We start from the raw sequence: 20,078 nt of genomic DNA, 5'->3' as shown, positions 1-20,078 counted from the left end.
GTTCTTTCCCTCTGCGTGCAACAAATGTGGAAAACTCTCCAACCATCTGCCAGCTCCTGCCTATCTGACAGATATCATGCAACATCAAACACCTGTGTGCCAGATCTGCACAGTTTGTATGAATGTCACTGCTGATTTGTCTCAAGAAAACACTGCATGCCAAGTGCTTTACTTGCCCATTTCAAAGAGAACAGAATGTAGTTAGGAAGCTTCCTTTTTCTTCATGCTGCACACAACTCCCTACTCTTCCCCATTTGGAGAGGGAAGGAGGGTTGATGTGGGTTCTCATGCTGTGGTAGTGTGTAATGAATACTAATGCATCAAGACTTAACCCAACCATAGGAAAACATTTGGCCAAATGTATTTACTGATGAAAATACTTTAAACCCCCTTGCAGACATCAGGTTGGTTGGTTTACTTCATAAACATGGATATTTGGATTCAGATATTTTGCACGAACTCACTAAAGTCCACTTGCTATATTACCCTAGTGGAAGGAAGAGAGATACATCCTCTAATCAACTTATCTCCTTTGTTTTAACTATGGCAAGTGACATCTAGAAATCTGCAGATGAAATGTGATCCAAACCTTGAGAAGAAAGCAGAATGGAAGGAAGGATCTTACAGTGGGATGCCTAACCCACTCCATTGTTGGGCAACAAGCACCTTGGCAGGTGACAAATACATAGCATATTCAGAACACCAAGAACAGGTTCATCTTTCACCAGGAAAGTTAAAATGATTGCAGAACTGGTCTCCTTCACCCCTTTCTTCAAAATTCCTCCATGCAAATATGAAGGAAAAAAGCAATATATCCTGCAACATTCAGCTAGCACTAAATGCTGCAGCAGGTAAAGAGAAGAGTTATTCAGCCTCCTTGAATGGAGGACAAAAACATACCTGTCCCACACTTTCTAACACTTGCCATTCATGCTATTGATTTGTTGGAACTTTTTATTAAGGCAAAGTTACAACAAAACGTTATAACATACTTCATCGTACACTGTTTATTCAGGATCAGGTTAATAGTCAAAGAACCTGGCTAAAGATTCTGACTTGCTGGCTGGGTAGTTGGTGAGAAAGCTTTCCAATTACATGGACAGTCCATATTTTCTGATAGCACAATTCCATAAGAGGAGAAGTCAGATTTTTCCAATAATGTGCCATATAAAGTCTAGCTGCTTACTGTAAGAAATTAGTTGTATGTTCATTCAGATCTGTGCACATCAGGAAGTTTTACACTGGAGTCCCCATGAATTTAAGGTCTGATTTGATTCTGTAAGTCAAATGCCCTAGTTGATAAATTCAGCTGTGCATAAAATTTCAGGCAGAGCAAAACTAGCCATATGGGTATCAATGGGTGAAGATTTGCACTGTTGTGAAGAAAAAATAAGTCTGGGGAGGAAATTGAAACAAAACAAAACAAGACATTTTGAAACAATCACAGAATTACATATTGCAAAAATATTTCTGAAGTTTGTACAAAGCTTTCTGTTTTGTGGCTGACACTGCAAAAGTTACCTAAGAGGAAAAGTATGTATTTACTATGCACTTAAGAGAAGGAAATATTGATAATGGGCTTGTTTTAGATTCAATGTGACCATCAGAGAACTAGTTTGAAAGATTATCATTGGCTTGTCGTCTTCTTATCTTCTTGGGTTTCCCACTTCTATAGTGAGTGGGAATGCATTGTAGATGTCTAAACAGCTGCCTATGCCTTTTAAAAGCATGTCACCTGAACAGAAGAATTAATGTAAGAAAACAAACATACTACAATCCATATCCTGAATTCAAAGAGTGCTCCATACAATACAGCTACATCAAAAGAGGGGTGGGAGTATTGGCTGTTATTGGGTCAGTAACTCATTGGTGCATAGAAATAAGAATAGAGCTAGATACTGCTTGCACTGTAATGCAGCCTTGTTCAGTTTCCAATCACAAAACATTTAAACCAAAACCACGGTGCTGTTTATAAAGCATAATATACCCCTACCTGCACATTTTGTTCTTGTTGTGAGTGGAGGCCCAGGTGGCCCTGTGCCCCCTTCACCAGGGCGGGTGAGGAGCACTCTGATCTCATACTCCACATCGGGGTCCAAGTGCCATAGTTTGTAATTTGGGGAGTCTACGATGTGTGTTTCTGCCCAGTTCCCAGTGGTTGTACGGTATTCCACCTCCTTCAGTATTATAGGCCCATCTCCAATTATAGAATTGGCATTGGGTTTAATCCACAGATAGGTGGCGCCGACAGCCAGCAGTTCAGGGGGCGCAATGGGCGTCGGAGGTTCTGCAAGCAACAAAAAGTTAGAAGATGGTTGTGAAATGTGTTAATAGTGCTTAACTTGATTGGTAACAATACAGCATGTTCAGCAGAAAGGCTGGTCCAAACTCTGCTCTGTTACACAGGTGCACTTCTCATGGATATGTACCGGACAGTACCTTACATGAGACTGAATTCCATGGAATGGAGGATAATTTGGCTTAATATATTTATTTCTAACTAGGTTCTATAACAGACTCCAGGAGGTAGAAAGTCCGACTCTTTACGGAAAATGAGGAGCCACATAATATGAAAGAAAAATAAGTTTTATCTATTTCAAATACCCTCACGAAATAAGCTCCTGACCTTAGCCCATCCCACGTATTCATCACAAAATAGATAACTTTATCCTCACCCATCTCCTGAGTAATTTACCATAAAGTGATTATTAAAATAAAATACAGTAACTTGAAAAGGTCAACGCTGTTCCCACAGTTACTTCCTACTCTAAGAGGAGGAAATGCAGTGTAGCAAAGGGCACTGTATAGCTGTGGGCAAAGACCATGTTTTTATCAGTGACCACTGTATTTACGGAATTCAAAATGCCATTTTAATAAGAGGCTGTAGTTTTAAAATAGGATACATTTTTAGACCAAATTAGTTGACAGTGTCTCTAAAAATACAATTGAAAATGTATTTAAATGCCTGAAGGGTCTTTACATGTTTAATAGTAACACAAACAGAATGCTGATGAAGTTCAATGTAACTACATTAGAGCTATGGTGGGGCTAAAAGAGAAACTAAGACAGTGAATTAACAGACTCCATGGTGTTCAAGAGCAAAATATGTTTAACTTCATGAATGATAGCACTAAAGCCAAGTCTGCGTGAGACTTGAAAACTGCCTCGAAGAAGTCTGAGAAGCATTATTAGGAAGCAGGAACCAGATGGGTGCAGAGACCTCTGTGATAAAAAGGACAGCAAGTCAGCAAGACAGCTCTCCAGCACCCTTTGATGAAATCCTCAGAAAGTCTACAGGGGCCTGGCAGCCTGCCTCATTTTTTGGTACTATCCCTATATATATAACACTGGCATATTGGAAGCCACATGAATACCGTATGCCTTATGGTTTTGAAAACCTGAACGAAAATGTGCAAGATTCTGAGCGGTTTCAGAGTAGCAGCCGTGTTAGTCTGTATTCGCAAAAAGAAAAGGAGTACTTGTGGCACCTTAGAGACTAACAAATTTATTAGAGCATAAGCTTTCGTGAGCTACAGCTCACTTCATCGGATGCATCCGATGAAGTGAGCTGTAGCTCACGAAAGCTTATGCTCTAATAAATTTGTTAGTCTCTAAGGTGCCACAAGTACTCCTTTTCTTTTTTTGAAGATTCTGAGCGATTACTTTAATCACATTTGGTCTGTTTTCCACCCCTCTAATTTGGTTTGCCCTCAGCCCAGAGGACACAGAAATTCTCTTTGCTTGTGAAACTAAGGAGACAGACACAGCAGACACCTTTTTTCTTAAGGAAAGAAGTCCTACAGAAGTTAGTGACACAGAGCCTTTTAAGTTTTAGAAATAGATTTCTGCAAGAGTTACTCTAAAAACCCTTTTGAATTGAATAGAATGATAAGCTTTCCTCCTGTGATTAGTTAAAGGAATGAATGCCTTGGCTGCAAACCATAGAGGAGCTCAAGAGATATGCATTTATATGTGCAGAACATTCCTGCAAGTGTGGAAATGCCCCATTGAACCTTAGGAAGCGCCTTAGTCCCCCATTCCATAACTTACACGGTTCATTGTAGGAGCAAGGAGGTTACCCAAAGTCACAGGAGATCCCGCAGTTAGCCACTTGCAATTTTTGATGGAGAAAAAAACCCAACTCCATTGACAAGCCTTCCTAGCCAAGGGGGTTTTATTCTGAGCTTAAATTCTGTAGAGCATCAGGGCCTTAGATTAAAAGCCCTCTAGCAAGACACTTGGGCCTGGATGCACAAGAGGAGTTAGGTGCTTAAGTCTATCTTTTAGGCACCTAAGGGTACGTCTACATCATGAAGGAGGAGGGGCCCAGATTCTGGGCTCCAGCCCGAGCCCATCAACACTGTAATTTTCTATAGCCCCGCAGCCAGAGTGAGCTGACACGGGCCAGCCTTGGGTGTTTTATTGCAGTGTAGACATACCCTAAATCCCAGTTTGGGAACGACTGTAATGCACAAAATTCCTGGTGAATTCTGCTGGCACCTTGACTCACTCAACACCTAGCTTTTCAGGGTATAAGTTCCCTCGGCGCCTATGTTTCTGGCTCTAGACATGCACGCTGCTGCCTCCCTCTAGGCACCCAGATACCCATCTCCCACTTAAGCCACAAAGTGATTCACAAACCAGGAGAAGACAGGCATTTGACCACCTAAGTCATGTGCAGGGCCCAATCCTGTAGGGGCCCTCTGGGCACGGTTACCGGATCGGGCCCCGCGGGTGAGTTCATACAAAACAGCTGAGGGAAGGGAGAAGGAGGACATCCCTCGAAACGTTTAGCACATATGGGCACCCTGACCACTGGGCTGCAAGTTATGATGGAGGTCCCTCTCCTCCCTCCTGGCTTCTTGTTAAAATGGTGTAGATCAGTGGTTTTCAACCTTTTTTCATTTGGGGACCCCTAAAAATTTCAAATGAAGGGGCAGACCCTTTGAAAATCTTAGACATAGTCTGCGGACCCCCAGGTGTCCATGGACCACAGGTAGAAAACAACTGTTCTATGGGAATGACAACCTTTCACAGACCCCTTAGACGTAGTCTGTGGTTCCAGATTGAAAACCACTGGCTGTAGGCACCTGCAGGAGAACAGTCACAGCTGAGAATCGCTAACAGCATTGCAGAGATAGGCTTAGCATCCTCCTCTTCTGGTTGGCAGCTCCCATTAGCTAACCTAGGCAGGGTCCCTATCTAGCATGTGTAAGGATATAGATATTCAGGGCAGTCTGTAAAGGCCTATACTCTAATTTAGGTGTATTCTTATCATTTAGCTAGTTATAGAGGTATAAAAGAAAGAATCAAAATCACTGTCTGCCGGCGTAAGGGCCTTCTCTTACTGTGACAGTCTGAGGCCCTATGCTTAGGCTAAGGCCTTTGGCTAAGCCCCAGAGGCAGCCATAAGCTGGGAAGCGACGGTCACATCCTCACATTCCAAACTAGACCCATTAAAATAAGGTGCTATTGGGCTGTTCAGATACAATCCTGTCCTGATAATGCCTATCACCTCCAGAGAAAGGGAAGTGCCTAGAAGATGTAAAAGGAAACTTAGTTTGATTAGCATCCTGTCTGGCAAGAATTCACTTATCAATAGCTGGGATGTGAAATCCTCATTTCTGTGTTTGTTCTATCACTGTAGTCCCCATTTCCCTATTGTTTGTCTGTATAATCTCTGTCTGGTTCTGTGATTGTTTCTGTCTGCTGTATAATTAATTTTGCTGGGTGTAAAGTAATTAAGGTGGTGGGATATAATTGGTTAAATAATCATGTTACAATATGTTAGGATTGGTTAGTGAAATTTCAGTAAAATGATTGGTTAAGGTATAGCTAAGCAGAACTCAAGTTTTACTATGTAGTCTGCAGTCAATCAGGAAGTGACGGGGGGAAATGGGAACAGGGAATGGGGGTGGGGAATTGGAATCATGTTTTGCTAAGAGGGGGAATGGGAACAGGGACATAGGTAAGTCTCTGTGGTGTCAGAGCTGGGAAGGGGGACACTAAGGAAGGAAACTGGAATCATGCTTGCTGGAAGTTCACCCCAATAAACATTGAATTGTTTGCACCTTTGGACTTCGGATATTGTTGCTCTCTGTTCATGCGAGAAGGACCAGGGAAGTAAGTGGGTGAAGGAATAAGCCCCCTAACAGCATACTGGCTTTTGTGATTTGCAGACTAAGGCATCTGTCTCTCCCCATTCATTGTAGAGGAACCTAGGCCCCTAACTTTGGCTCTGTGAAGCACAGTGATTTTCTAGGTATTTAATTCCTTTTATGCATCCAGGCCCTTGTCTGTAAAGCAAATATAACTAGCATGGTGATTCATAAATAAGTAAAAAAGAGCTGAACAAATAATCTAATGAATAAGTAATTCAGTAAATTTCAGCCCTATTTGTGATTTATTAGTGTAAGATATTTTTCTCTGATTTATCTATTATTCAAAGTTACTTAACAAAATTTATGGTGAATGCTATTTACTCAGTGGCTTGCTATTCAAAATCTGAGCTGAGTTGCTTCAGTGGGATCAACCACAGAAAACAACCCTGGAAGAATGAGCAATTCTTATCATCACAATTATAATTGGAGTAATAGATATCTCCCAAAAGCAAACAAAACAGTGTGAGAAATACAGTTTGTTTAAAATTCAAACAAATGTTTGCAAACTTAGTTTTTGCCCCTTTCTCCAAACTCCAGGCAGAAACCTTTTAGTGTCAAAAAGCTAATGGTTTACATTAGGAATGTCTCCAACAAATCTATTTTCAAAAAATTCAAGCATGGGTAGCTAGAACTTCATTAAAAATATGAGCATCACAAACTGCTTAAAATTGATTTTTCCCCTCTGCACTATAATTAAAAGAAGATCTTACAGATTTATTTTTTCATGCCAAAAAAAAAGAAAAATAAAAAAGAAAGAAGACGGCATCTTACAAGTCAAGTTACATCCCAAGTTAGGAGACTAATGAAATATTAAGCCCCAAACTCCTGGATATCACATAGTATGATAGTATTGGTGGCACTGGGCATAACGCTAGGTAACTCGGGAGAATGGAAGATCACGAGTGTCGATGAAGCCCTCCTGCTCTAGACCTAGGCAAGCCAAAGCTCCTCCATAGTAAACCTTCTGCAACCCTGAGGTTATGCAATGGCAAACAAACTAACATAATTACACAAAAAAGTGCTAGCCTAAACCGGTATCAGCCGGCTGTAAGAGCATGTATGTGTCTGTAACCAGATACGGAAGGGGATGTTTAGCAATAGCCTCCGTGAGATAGTAACTCGGGTATGACCGAGGTAAGGCTTGAACAATGCTAATGGAAAAGAGAAAAAAAATGTAATTGGCTGCTTTAGATGATTGGCTGCGCTATTGTACGGGGCAACAGGTGATTGGGTGCATATGCTTATGTAGCTGAGTGAAAAACAGGTATAAATTGTATGATGTAATCTGCATTTGGCGTGCAGGATTTGAGACAGTTCAGTCTCCCTGTGCCATATCTGAAGCTTCAAATAAACTCTCTGCTTCTCCACCCCGTTGTGGTAATTGGCACGATGCACACCGGGCAACGAACCCCATTGTTGCTTGCCTTGGGCACTCTGTGCCAGCAACAGTTTTTTGGCGCTCGTGGGGCTAGAGGTTGCTATTTAGCCTTGCCCGGACCCCTCCCGGCAGTCGATGGATTGCGGCGACAACCGACGCCCAGCACGCACCGGTGAGTTCATTGGGAGACCTCTGAGGAGACGCAATTTGATCAACCCTGGAGGGCACAACGGTGCAACGCGCCCATATAATGGAGAAGCAATTGCGGGCGACAGTGTGGAACTGGTCCCTTGGATAGGGTAGGAACAGTCCAGTGGTCTGGACTTTCCCTGTTAAGACCTGGGGATGCCCAGTGTCGTCCGGAAACATGGGACAGGGACAGAGTACCACAGGCAGGGCACAGTGCACGCCCATAGAATGCATTCTAGCAAACTGGAAAGTGTTTGGGTCGGATCCGATGACTAAAAGCAAATTAAGAAGATTCTATACAGTAGACTGGCCTCAATATCAGCTAGAGCACCAGGAAAGGTGGCCACCGGGAGGGTCAATTAATTATAACACGATTCTCCAATTACTTCTGTTCTGTCAGCGAACAGGTAAATGGAATGAACATCTGTATGCGCAATCATTTATGGCTTTACGAAATAGAACAGATATTTCACAAAGGTGTAATTTGACTCTGACAGGATTGGTAGTAAGTAATGTTAGTCCCCAGACCTCCCCTACAGTTGTAATGGCAGATTCGGTGTCCCCTTCAGCCCCAACGCCCCCACCATATAAAGACAGGGTGCCTCAGGTTCCAGAGATTGCCCCCTCGGCGGGATTCTATTCTTTGATTACCGAGACCGTTGTGGCCCGCCCAGGAACGGAAGGGCACCAGGCCACTACTATGCAAGTTTACACCCATGTGCCTTTTAATCCAATAGATTTAGCAGTCTTGCCTCTCCCTTAACTCAGCCACCCTTTTGCCAGAAATAGAGGAACAGGAACACAACTGTTTGGATATCATAGATGCCCAATACTCGAGCCGCCCGGACTTAAAGGATCGACCACTCCCAAACGCGGATTATGAGTGGTACACCGATGGTAGCAGTACTGTGATAGATGGGCAAAGGAGGGCAGGTTATGCTGTCATAACCCTCCATAATACCGTGGAAGCCGAGGGTTTGCCCACCGGGACCTCTGCCCAGCTTGCCAAACTAGTAGCCCTGACCCGTGTGCTTGAACTGTCAAAAGGAAAATGGGTCAACATTTTTACCGATTCAAAATATGCTTTTGGAGTGCTACGTGCTCATGCTGGCCTATGGAAGCAAAGGGGAATGCTGACAGCCCAAGGCTCCCCGGTCAAACATGGACCTCAAATTCTCCGGCTCCTAGAAGCCGTACAACTCCCTTCAGAAGTGGCATAGTGGAGCGTACGAATCAGACCCTCAAGCGACTCCTCTCGAAAGTTTGCCAGGAAGCCTCTCTACGATGGTCCGATGCTTTGCCCCTGGTCCTGCTCCAAGTCCGCGCTCTCCCAAAGGGCAGATTAGGGCTTAGTCCCTTCGAGATTATGTTTGGAAGAGCATGGCCTATGAACGGGACACTGGTTCTGACAGGGGAGTGAGAAATGGGGTGCGGCTTCTTGTCTCAGTACATGTGCTCTCTGTCTGCTGTTCTCTCTTCTCTTCACAGGTATACCAAAGACTTACAGCCTTTCCCATTGGATGCTCCTGTCCACTCCTTGCAGCCAGGCAACCCCGTGCTTGTTCGTACCTGGAAAGACGAGCCTGTCCAAGAGAAGTGGAAGGGATCCCACACTGTCCTGCTGGTTTCCCACACGGCGGCAAAGGTTGAGGGACACAAAAACTGGATCCACCACTCTCGCCTGAAGGCTGTGCCCACTCCTCCATCAACGGGACGGTGGACCGTCCAGCCCATCAACACTTCACCCGCCGATGATCTTGGACTCAAGTTATTGTTTAAGAGGCACTAAGGGGGCTGAAGGGGTCTACTTGAAGCATAGCCGCCCCATCCGGCTACGCTCCGTCCCCTTAGGCCTCCTTTATTATCGCCAGGAAGCCACTGCTAACCATACCTGGTTTGCTGGAAACAGCACCTGTCAATTTTATCTCTCCCCTAGTAAAAATGTTACTATTCCCCTGTTCAATGGGATGGCCTGGGACCAGGGAGAAGGACGAATATATTATCCTCCCTCTGTTGCCACTACAAACAAAGCTGGTTTTAATGGCAAGATAGCCAACGGCCAGTCCTTTTATATCTGTGGTAACTCTGCCTATAAATGGCTACCCCACCACTGGCACAGAAGCTGTTACGTGGGATATCTTATCCCTCCCCTTCGGGTCATGGCCCAACTCCCGTCTGGCCGTCCCCGGCATCGGCGGTCTCTGTATGCCACTCCCGTACCCATTAGTGAAGGGGATAGATTCGGTATGATTCTTATCCCAGGCTACGGGGTAGGTAAATTGGCCAAACTCTATCGCCAGCTCTCTGTATTCCTCACCAGGTTCGCCAATGATACCTTGGCCATAGGAAAAAGCCTTAACTCGGAGCTTTAGCAACTCCGGTTGCTGTCCCTGCAGAACTGCCAGGCCTTAGATTACCTTCTGGCTTCACAGGGCGGGGTATGTGCCCTTATTGGGGACAAATGCTGTACTTATGTCCCAGAAAATTCACAGGATGTTAACAAGCACATCCTGTTGGCCGAACAAGCTTTCAACCGGTGGAAAGCCCAGGAAAAAGAGCCCACTATTTTGGACTCACTCTGGGGATGATATAACCTAACCTGGGGGGAGGCATTGTTCGTCTCTTGCTCACAGGTGTCGTGTTGTGTATTATTACTCTCCTCTTGCTTGCCTGTTGTAAAGCACTCCTACATAAAATTTGTATTTCCCGCTCCCCAGGAACCCCATTATATCCTCTTATCGATGACTCCAACTTCTTAGCGTTTAATCAATTTTTGTCCTCAGAATACGAGAAAACTCAGTCAAAAGCTTGTTGAGTGCTCTCAAAGGAGGGAATTGTTGGTGGCACTGGGCATAATGCTAGGTAACTCGGGAGGATGGAAGATCACGAGTGTCGATGAAGCCCTTCTGCTCTAGACCTAGGCAAGCCAAAGCTCCTCCATAGTAAACCTTCTGCAACCCTGAGGTTATGCAATGGCAAACAAACTAACATAATTACACAAAAAAGTGCTAGCCTAAACCGGTATCAGCCGGCTGTAAGAGCATGTATGTGTCTGTAACCAGATACGGAAGGGGATGTTTAGCAATAGCCTCCGTGAGATAATAACTCGGGTATGACCGAGGTAAGGCTTGAACAATGCGAATGGAAAAGAGAAAAAAAATGTAATTGACTGCTTTAGATGATTGGCTGCGCTATTGTATGGGGCAACAGGTGTTTGGGTGCATATGCTTATGTAGCTGAGTGAAAAATAGGTATAAATTGTATGATGTAATCTGCATTTGGCATGCAGGATTTGAGACAGTTCAGTCTCCCTGTGCCATATCTGAAGCTTCAAATAAACTCTCTGTTGTGGTAATTGGCGCGACGCACACCGGGCAATGAACGCCACTGTCGCTTGCCTTGGGCACTCTGTGCCGGCAACAATAGCAACATTATGTAAATTACTTTGGGATTTGGTTGAGGATTAGAAAAAAGATTTACCGGTAGAACAGTTAAATTAGTAGAGCTCTGTCTTTTCTACACATTCAAAGCAAGTTTAGATACTCTAAGGATTAGCAAACCGGTTCAGAATAAGAAATCCACAGCGCTCTCTTCCATCCCTTTTCACCTCAACCCTGGTTCAACACAAACCTTTCTGAAGGGTTGTCCAATGTTTTCTTGTTTCTGTGTATTTCTGCCCTTTCAGGTTCTGACTAGGAGCAAAAGTGCTGAAACATCACAAGAAAATGATGAAAACTGCCTAAGACTGTCAAACCTAATTCTAAAGATTCAAGGAACTTGAATGAACATTAGTTGAACTAATTATTTTGGCCTCAGTCCTGCACCACTGAAGGCAACACGAGTTTTTCCAGCAACTTAAATAGGACTAGGACCAAGACCTTAACCTCATTCTGGCCCCTAAATATTGAAAATATTTCACGTTAAAGAATTAAGCCATTATTTATCAGAGCAAGCACCTGCAGCAGGAGCAGTATATTTGTTGTGACCTATGCAAATAAACGGCACTTGTAACCATTACAAATTGCCTGCCTGATGCTGTTATGAGCTGGCAAGTCTGTGTGATATTATCGTTGATTTTAAATGCTTATTAAATGGAGTGGTGACAGATTGAGGATATATCTGTGTCAAATTGTGAACTCCATTTTGTTTTTATGAACCCCATTTTATTCCAGGGGCCCTAATTTATAATAAAACCTTGGTTTGGGTGTGTGACCTTCATGTTGTATTACAAACCTCCTTAGTGGATTAGAACATCCATTTTATAGTAGGAGCTTGACACCCAGTGGAAAGATTATGTCTGAGAAGCTGTGACAGAGCAATCAAGGGTCATCAATGTTGAATGACTCTCCTGCTCGAACAATGGGTTTTCTTCTGGTAGGCCATCAACTTTGAAGGACTATATAGAAGCCAAGAGGGGATGAGGTGTTTCTCTGAGTTAGGAGGAGGAGGGGTGACCACCGAGCAGTGTAAGGAGAAAGAGAAGACAGGAAGGGCTGTCTAGGACACTGAATAAACCCAGGACTCATGGAAGGCATGAGATAAGACTCGAGAGGAGGAGTGCTATTCATGAACTTGTTTTTCAAAGATAAGAAAATCTAGTGTGCTTTGTTAAACACCCAGATTTTTAAAGGTATTTAGGTGTTGCTGTGCTCAGTGTCTCAATGCCTAACTGATTTGGGAGCCTAAATCTCATATCAAAAAGGAATTTATTGACTTAGGAATCTAAAGTCCATTGGCAGCCAATGGGATTTAGACACTTAAGTGCCTAAATCTCTGTAGAAAATTAGATTTAAGCTCCCAAATAAGTTGGGTGTTGAGATGCTGAGTGCTGCAAACCCTATGTACAGTAACTCCTCACTTAAAGTTGTCCCAGTTAACGTTGTTTTGTTGTTACTGTGCTGATCAATTAAAGAATATGCTCATTTAAAGTTGCGCAATGCTCCCTTAAACTTCGTTTGGCAGCCGCCTACTTTGTCCACTGCTTGCAGGAAGAGCAGCCCAGGAGCCAGAGTGGACCAGTAGCCCCCCATCAGCTCCCTGCTCCCCTAAGTTCTCTCTGTGGTAGCCGCCCAGCCCGCTATCAATTGCTGGGCAGTTCAGCTGTCCCTCCCCACACTGCCGTGTTCTCCTCCTGCCCTCTGCCTTGGAGCTGCTCCCTGAAGCCTTCTGCTTGCTGTGCAGGGAGGGGGGAGTGTGGAGAGAAGAGGGGGGCTGTCATAAGTATAAAGGGAAGAGTAACCACCTTTCTGTATACAGTGCTATAAAATCCCTCCTGGCCAGAGGCAACATCCTGTTACCTGTAAAGGGTTAAGAAGCTCAGCTAACCTGGCTGGCACCTGACCCAAAGGACCAATAAGAGGACAAGATATTTTAAAATCTTGGTGGGGGGAAGGTTTTTGTTTGTGCTCTTTGTTTACATGGTTGTTCTCTCTTGGGACTGAGAGAGGCCAGACAGAAATCCATCTTCTCCAACTCATCCTAATCCAAGTCTCCAATATTGCAACCAGTACAGGTAAGCCAGGAAAGGCGGATTAGTTTATCTTTTGTTTTATGTGAATTTTTCCCGTGTTAAGAGGGACGTTTATTCCTGTTTTCTGTAACTTTAAGGTTTTGCCCAGAGGGGGATCCTCTGTGTTTTGAATCTGAATACCCTGTAAAGTATTTTCCATCCTGATTTTACAGAGATGATTTTTACCTTTTTTTTTTTTTAAATAAAATCCTTCTTTTAAGAACCTGACTGATTTTTCCATTGTTCCAAGATCCAGGGGCTTGGGTCTTTGATGATTTTGTAACAAATTGGTTAGGATATTATTCTCAAGCTTCCCCAGGAAAGGGGGTGTAGGGCTTGGAGGGATATTTTTGGGGAAGACGTCTCCAAGTGGTCTCTTTCCCTGTTCTTTGTTTAAAACGCTTGGTGGTGGCAGCATACTGTTCAAGGACAAGGCAAAGTTTGTACCTTGGGGAAGTTTTTAACCTAAGCTGGTAAGAATAAGCTTAGAGGGTCTTTCATGCGGGTCCCCACATCTGTACCCTAGAGTTCAGAGTGGAGAAGGAACCCTGACAGCAGCTAATGTCAGAGTGTCCCCTACCCCCTGCTCCTGCACCCTGCTTACCTCATTTCCATAGAGCAGGGGGACACATGACAGGGCTCAGGATGGAGGGAGCTTCCTGGCAGCAGCTTCTGTCTCAACTTGCTGATCTACTTAAAAAGGCAGTGTATTTAGTGTGGGATCAGCGTACTTAAAGGGGCAACGCACATTTCTCTCTCACACACATGGCGTGTGTCTCTGTCTCTGACTGCCATGCTGTCTCCCTTCCCTCCATTCGTGCTGCCTTGTGGAGTGTGAGGCTACATTAATAACAATGGGTTAATCCTTGAGGGCTCAGCTGATGGCTAGTTCATCATTTACCAGTAAGGCATGCCCTGGGAAATATCCCACCCTCTGACGTCACTGCCTCCACCAAGCTTCACAATTATCATTGCTGTGTACCAGTATTAAACTGTTTGTTTAAAACTTATACTGTGTGTGTGTGTGTGTGTGTGTGTGTGTGTGTGTGTGTGTGTGTGTGTGTGTGTGTATATAGTCTTTCGTCTGGTGAAAAAAATTTCCCTGGAACCTAACCCCCCCCCCATTTCCATTAATACTTATGGGGAAATTGGATTTGCTTAACATGGTTTCACCTGAAGTCACATTTTTCAGGAACATAACGTTAAGCGAGGAGTTACTGTACCTTCAAAATCTGGGCCATAGCATCTATGTCTACGAAATTACTTTGCTAAGCCTGTGTTCCTTATTTGCCTACCATGTTGTCCTTCAAGGGGTTAATCAGAAACTCAGCATGCCCACAGAAAGGTGGAGGTGAGGGAACATGCAGAAGCAACCAGGGGTTCAGAAAGGCTTGTGGCTCTACGGTTTAAGTCAGCCAGACTACAAGATCCTTCTGCTCAAGAAGAGTGTCAGACATGAGGTCTGCACCTGGGAATGTGCATGAGACCCCCCCAGAGCTAGGAAGAGTGTCCATTTATACCCAGGCCCAGATGACTTTGAAGCAAGTGGGATCCAAAGGTTGGGTCCATTCATAACAGATGGGCACCTGTTTGGAGATGGGGACTGGGCCAGGTTGTTACAGATGTTACCCCCCAGCAATGTGACAGCTAATTTGACCAGGTCATCAAAAAAAAATCCATCCAACTCCTTTAACTTACAAAGCATTGTATGAATTTCATGCTATTATGTTAACTGCCTATATACTGCTCTGGAGAATGCAATTTAGGCCGCACCTATACCAGTGACATTGTTTCCATAGCAACTAATAGACTTTAAAAAGAGAAAATGGAAGGACACTAAACAAAGGGCATAGAAAATAAAAGGAACATTTAACCTTTGTGTAGGGAGACTATCAAAAAGCATCTAAGTGTTGTATAATTCAAAAGTGCAGGCTTGAAGATAACACTGCACTTCCAGAGAGCTTTTCAAACAAAGATGTCAAAATATTTTATACAAACGGATATCAGGATGCCCATTTTACACCGATGGGGAAACTGAGGCACAGAACGTTTAACTGACTCACCCAAAGTCAGAGGATTCTTATGGCCAAGCTGTGAATACCATCCAGATCTCTTAATTCTCAGTCTGGTACTTTAACCAGATGACCATCCATCTCTTTTAATGGGCATCAGGCCCAGACCCATTAGATCTAAATCTATTCTAGAATTAAACCTAATTTGTATCAGAATCTCAACTCTCCCACAGTGAGGGATTCAGACCCAGCTCTCTATACAGTGTTTTTTAAAACCATATACTTTCAAATAGAAACCAAACAAAACCACATAGCCTGAAAAAGCATTCATGTATGGGGCAATACAGCACAGGGGAAGCGCAGTGACAAACCCCTGAGAACCAGCAAACCTGCCAGTAAGGGAATCAGCCACAATCTAACCAACTGATTGAGAAAGGCAGGCAAAGAAGGAAGAAATGTGAAGGAGGGACCCAAAAATGTATTAAGAAAATGGAAACCCCACCTACGTGAAGCCAAGAGAAGAATGGAATTGAGAGCATCTGAAGAGAAGTAGCCAAAGAGACAAACAAAACAAGATATTACATATATCAAAAGCAGGAAGCTTGTGAGAAATCAGCAGATCTGCTGACTCCCAGAGTAAAGAAGTTCTGAAGGGGATAAGTGCATTGCAGAGGCTAAATTTTTTCTTTGCAACAGTCTTCATTACAACACTGCTGGGGAGATATCTGGAAGAGAACAGTTTCAGGGTAGGTAGGGATGATGCACTTTTAGAAATTGAGGTATCAAAAAAAGAGAGAGAGAGAGAGAGAGAGAGAGAGGGGTAGTTTGGGATTATTCTGTTTAATTAATCAGTTTAAGTCCCTATGACCAGATGGTATTCACACCAGAGTTTCAAAGGAATTTTAAAATCAAATGGCCAAGCTCCTGATAAATACACAATTTCACTTTAAACTATGTGGAAAGGCTGGGAAATAGCAAATGCAATTGTCTTTTAAAGAAGTTCTGGGTAATCCTGTGAATAGATCAGTAAACCCTAAGCATTTATAAAATTGCAAAAATGGATTAGACTTAACTACTTCCCAAACTGAGATAATCCGTATGGTACATTTTCCCCTAATACGAGTCCCATGAGCAATGGGTTTCATACTAGAAATACATAGCTATAACAATATCATCCTAGCAGGTACCAATTCTCTAGAGCATTCTCTCTTATGTTTTTGCAGCTTTAATCCAACATACCTGCCTTATCTGGAGCTCCAGTCAGTGCTGCAAACATTAGGATGTGATTACAATGAACTATGATTGCTCAAAAAATTACAGAGTCATGGGACTAGAATGAATTTCCTTGGAGGCAGCAGGTAATACAGTGAAGGATCAACCAGGGTGAAAAATACTTGCATGTTAGCATCTACAGTCATATAATAGGCTATGGACACAGCCTGGTGGTAGACATCAAATCTATTTCAACCCTAATTTAACTGGAAAGTTAGCTGTGAATTTTTATTCTTAGATTATCAACTATACAAACACAGTCCCTTGTTTGAGATCAGTAGCTGTTTGAGAGACTAGGACATCAAAACTCTTTTCACTGGAAGAACTAACTTGGTACTGAAATGTCTCAGATGATATCACTTGCATTAATTTGTTCCTATATTAACTTTTTGAGCATGCCTACTTTAAAATTTCACCGGATTGAAAGACTATCAGTCTCAGAAACATCTCAAATCTTTAAAATAGGTAATTTAATAGAAATGGTTGAATCTTCCAAGCCAGTGAATTTTTAAGAGCAGCCACTATATTAGCAGCTTTCATCTGAAGTTGAAAATGGCTGGGGAAACCTAGGACAGAAGGGGAGCCAAGTGAGAAAAGGCCCTTAAGCTTTAATGAACGTTTGTATATAATGTTCACACATTAGAGACCATTTCTTTCCAATGGATGATGAAGGATGGCATTATGGTTGAAGTATTGACTGTAACTCAGATCTGGTTTGAATCCCCTGCTCTATTACAGACTTCTTATATGACCTTGAATAACTCACTCTGTGTCCCTTGTTCCTCGTCTGTGGAACGGGGATAATACTTCCCTCTCTCTGTCTTGCCAATTTACATTAAACTCTTTGGTGCAGATACTCTATCTATGAACAATGCCTGCAACAATGAGGTCTTGAAGTACTACTGTGACACTGAAAGTAATGTCAGTTGTTTCCCTTCATCTTTATACAATGATAAGATGCAGCAATTGGTTACTACAGGAAAGCACTGTATGTTAGATCTGGTTAAAAGTTCTTACCTTGGTTTTTGTTATGCTCACCATAAAGTGTTCAATGATCCATGCATTTTCTGCATTAGACAAAATCATTTTTTCAGTAGTTAACGCATGTCTACACCAACAGAGACTAACATGTCCAATTAGATGCAATAGTGATTGCTCTGATGTTTATATTTATTTCAAAGTATGAAACATGAAAGAACACCTAATTCAAGAAATTGGGCACATATGACAAAATTAAAAATGCAAACAATTTTTCTTCTCAAAAGAATCCAGGCAGAAAACTGGAATTTTCCCCATTATAGATTCCTGAAAATCCACACCACTACATTTTCCCCAAAGGTGTGTTTCAAATAGAAGGGGTTTGCAGCATGACCTATAAGTAAGCAAACAAAAGATGGACTATTACAAACTGTAATGGGATAACCTGCACCTTTAAGGGTCAGTGGCCTGGAGCAGTCAGTCCCATACAATTAGCCCAGCTGGTATGGGATAGAGGATCCAATTATTCTAGAAGAGCAGCAGGAAGCTCCAGGAAAGGGGGGATGCTTAGGGGGAGGGACAGACAAGTCCACTAGGAGTGACTAGGCTCCAGCAGTGAACCCTGAGTCTTCAGGGAACAGGGCTCCATGCAAGGAAGGCCTGAGAGACCCCAAGTGAGAAAGAAACTGGGAATATGGACTTGATAGGGCTTTTTGAGAACTTTATTTTGGAACTGACTTTAATATTAATAAATCCAGCCCCAAAGGAGGGGCATGCTGCACCAAAACAGAGTTGTTTTGATAGTTTGATTTAAGGGGTCCTGAGCTGAAGAAGAGGGGAAACTGTGGCAGGGTACCTGCAGAATGACCTCAGGCCACAAGGGGATGATCAGGAGGTGGCTGGCCCATTTACACAGAGCAGCAGGAGATGTTGGGCACTGAATTCCAAAACGAAGGTGCCCTCATGGAGAACTCTGCCAGCTTCATTCTCTTACATACTAAAGGAATATGTTGATCTCACCTGCTTCAAATACCTTTGGTAGCCCCATGGTGTCGGATCTAAAGAAATCTTTGTCAACTATCTGCAGCCTGGAGCCCCAAACCTGGCACTCCAGCTATCTCCCCTCTCACTTCATCTGTTGCTCATCATCAATAAACCAAGGTGACATGTGAGGACAACGCAGTGGAAGAAGACAACTGGGAGGTCACCATATCAATTGTGAAAAAGATTGTGAAGTCCGACAATCCATCCTCAGAGTGGATGGGTCAGAGTGGTCTGTCAGAACACAAGTTTATCCCTGAGATGTTTCTGGAGGCACACTGGTTTCCTTTGGGAAGGTGAATCATCAGAACAGGCTCTTCGCTCCAACTTTCACTGATAGATCTCAAAGTGCTTTACAAATTTGAGTAGATCCATCATCACTCTATAAATCGAGAAACTAAGGTGCAAATAAGTTAAATGACTTTCCCAAGGTCACAAAGGCAGAGCTGAGAAGATAATCCAGATCTCTTGACTTTCAGTACAGGGCCCTGAGAGTATTGCACCATGCTACTATCCAAGAGCGCCTTTGTCCCAGTTCAATAATCAATATTCTGGCACTCAACCCGTCAAACTCTTGTGAGCACTAACTGGTTAAGACGGATGTATGGGAATGGAGGGAAGTGACTTTAATGGTCAGTGCACTACTCAGCTCTTGAAAATTAGTTTTGGCAGCAATAGCTTCCTGCTCTTGATACTTCTGACACACTCACAATATGGTGAAAAATGTTACCTGTCAAACTGTTTTTATAGAGGGTTTTTGTTTGTTTTTTGAGCTTTCATGAAATGCCCCAAGGGTGGCAAAAGGCAGGGGGAGAACAGCTGGTCTGTGGTTTGTGTGACTGTCTTTTATAAATAAAAAAGATTAAAGCAGCAAGATCAGAAAATATGAAAAATGAAATTCTACTGAGTATCAGTGGGGAGAGAAAATGTCCCCTCCAAAAGAAAAGAGAACCTAGTTCAGTCTTCTGGGGACAACTAATATGCGCGGCAATTTCTCAGTTTGCCCCATCCTTAGAGATGGATGAACTGGTGCAGATAAAAGAATCCACTTGAACCTTCAAAAATAACATGAACTCGAACATCTGAGACCAGAAGCTCACATAACTTCCCCCACATCCTGCCACCACTAGCATTTTTCAGGAGTTTTTTTGCTTCTGCATTTTCATCTATGACCAGAAGCCCCGGAATATTAAAAAAATCTGTTTTCGGTGCGTTTCTTGCCTGATCACCAGGAGAAAATATCCTGCCAGAGTGTCCAGGAGAAAAAGCTACTCATGATATTTCTAGCCCAAGATGTCTGGATAAGCATTCTGAATGACAGGTACTTATCTGAATTAAGCTTCTGAATCTTTTCAATGTTCATTACTAGTTCATTACAGGTCCATCTCAGATAATGCACAAGCAAAGAGCTGATCTCTTGCTGCCTTTACATTTTTTAGTTGAAGATGTCCACATATAAAGAGCCACCAATGCCATATGGAAAACTCTGGAAAATACTCTATATTATACAAATCTGCCACCAAAGAGCGGGATCATAC

The 20,078-nt window shown here is 43.0% G+C and overlaps 1 protein-coding gene across 2 annotated transcripts in view; it reads right to left on the bottom strand.

Annotated features, from left to right (window-relative positions):
• The window catches only part of PTPRT (protein tyrosine phosphatase receptor type T), a 747,520-nt gene that overhangs the window by 366,293 nt on the left and 361,149 nt on the right, over window positions 1–20,078 (bottom strand). For both annotated transcript variants that reach the window (XM_043495677.1, XM_038369864.2), the window contains exon 7: window positions 1,994–2,287. In XM_043495677.1, the coding sequence (XP_043351612.1) occupies window positions 1,994–2,287 (294 nt within the window). The remainder of the gene's footprint in view (window positions 1–1,993; window positions 2,288–20,078) is intronic.

The sequence above is a fragment of the Dermochelys coriacea genome, chromosome 13, assembly GCF_009764565.3.
Source record: "Dermochelys coriacea isolate rDerCor1 chromosome 13, rDerCor1.pri.v4, whole genome shotgun sequence".
NCBI classification, from domain to species: Eukaryota; Metazoa; Chordata; order Testudines; family Dermochelyidae; genus Dermochelys; species Dermochelys coriacea.
Note: the sequence above shows the minus strand (reverse complement) of the source record. Positions and strands in the feature narration are given on the sequence as shown.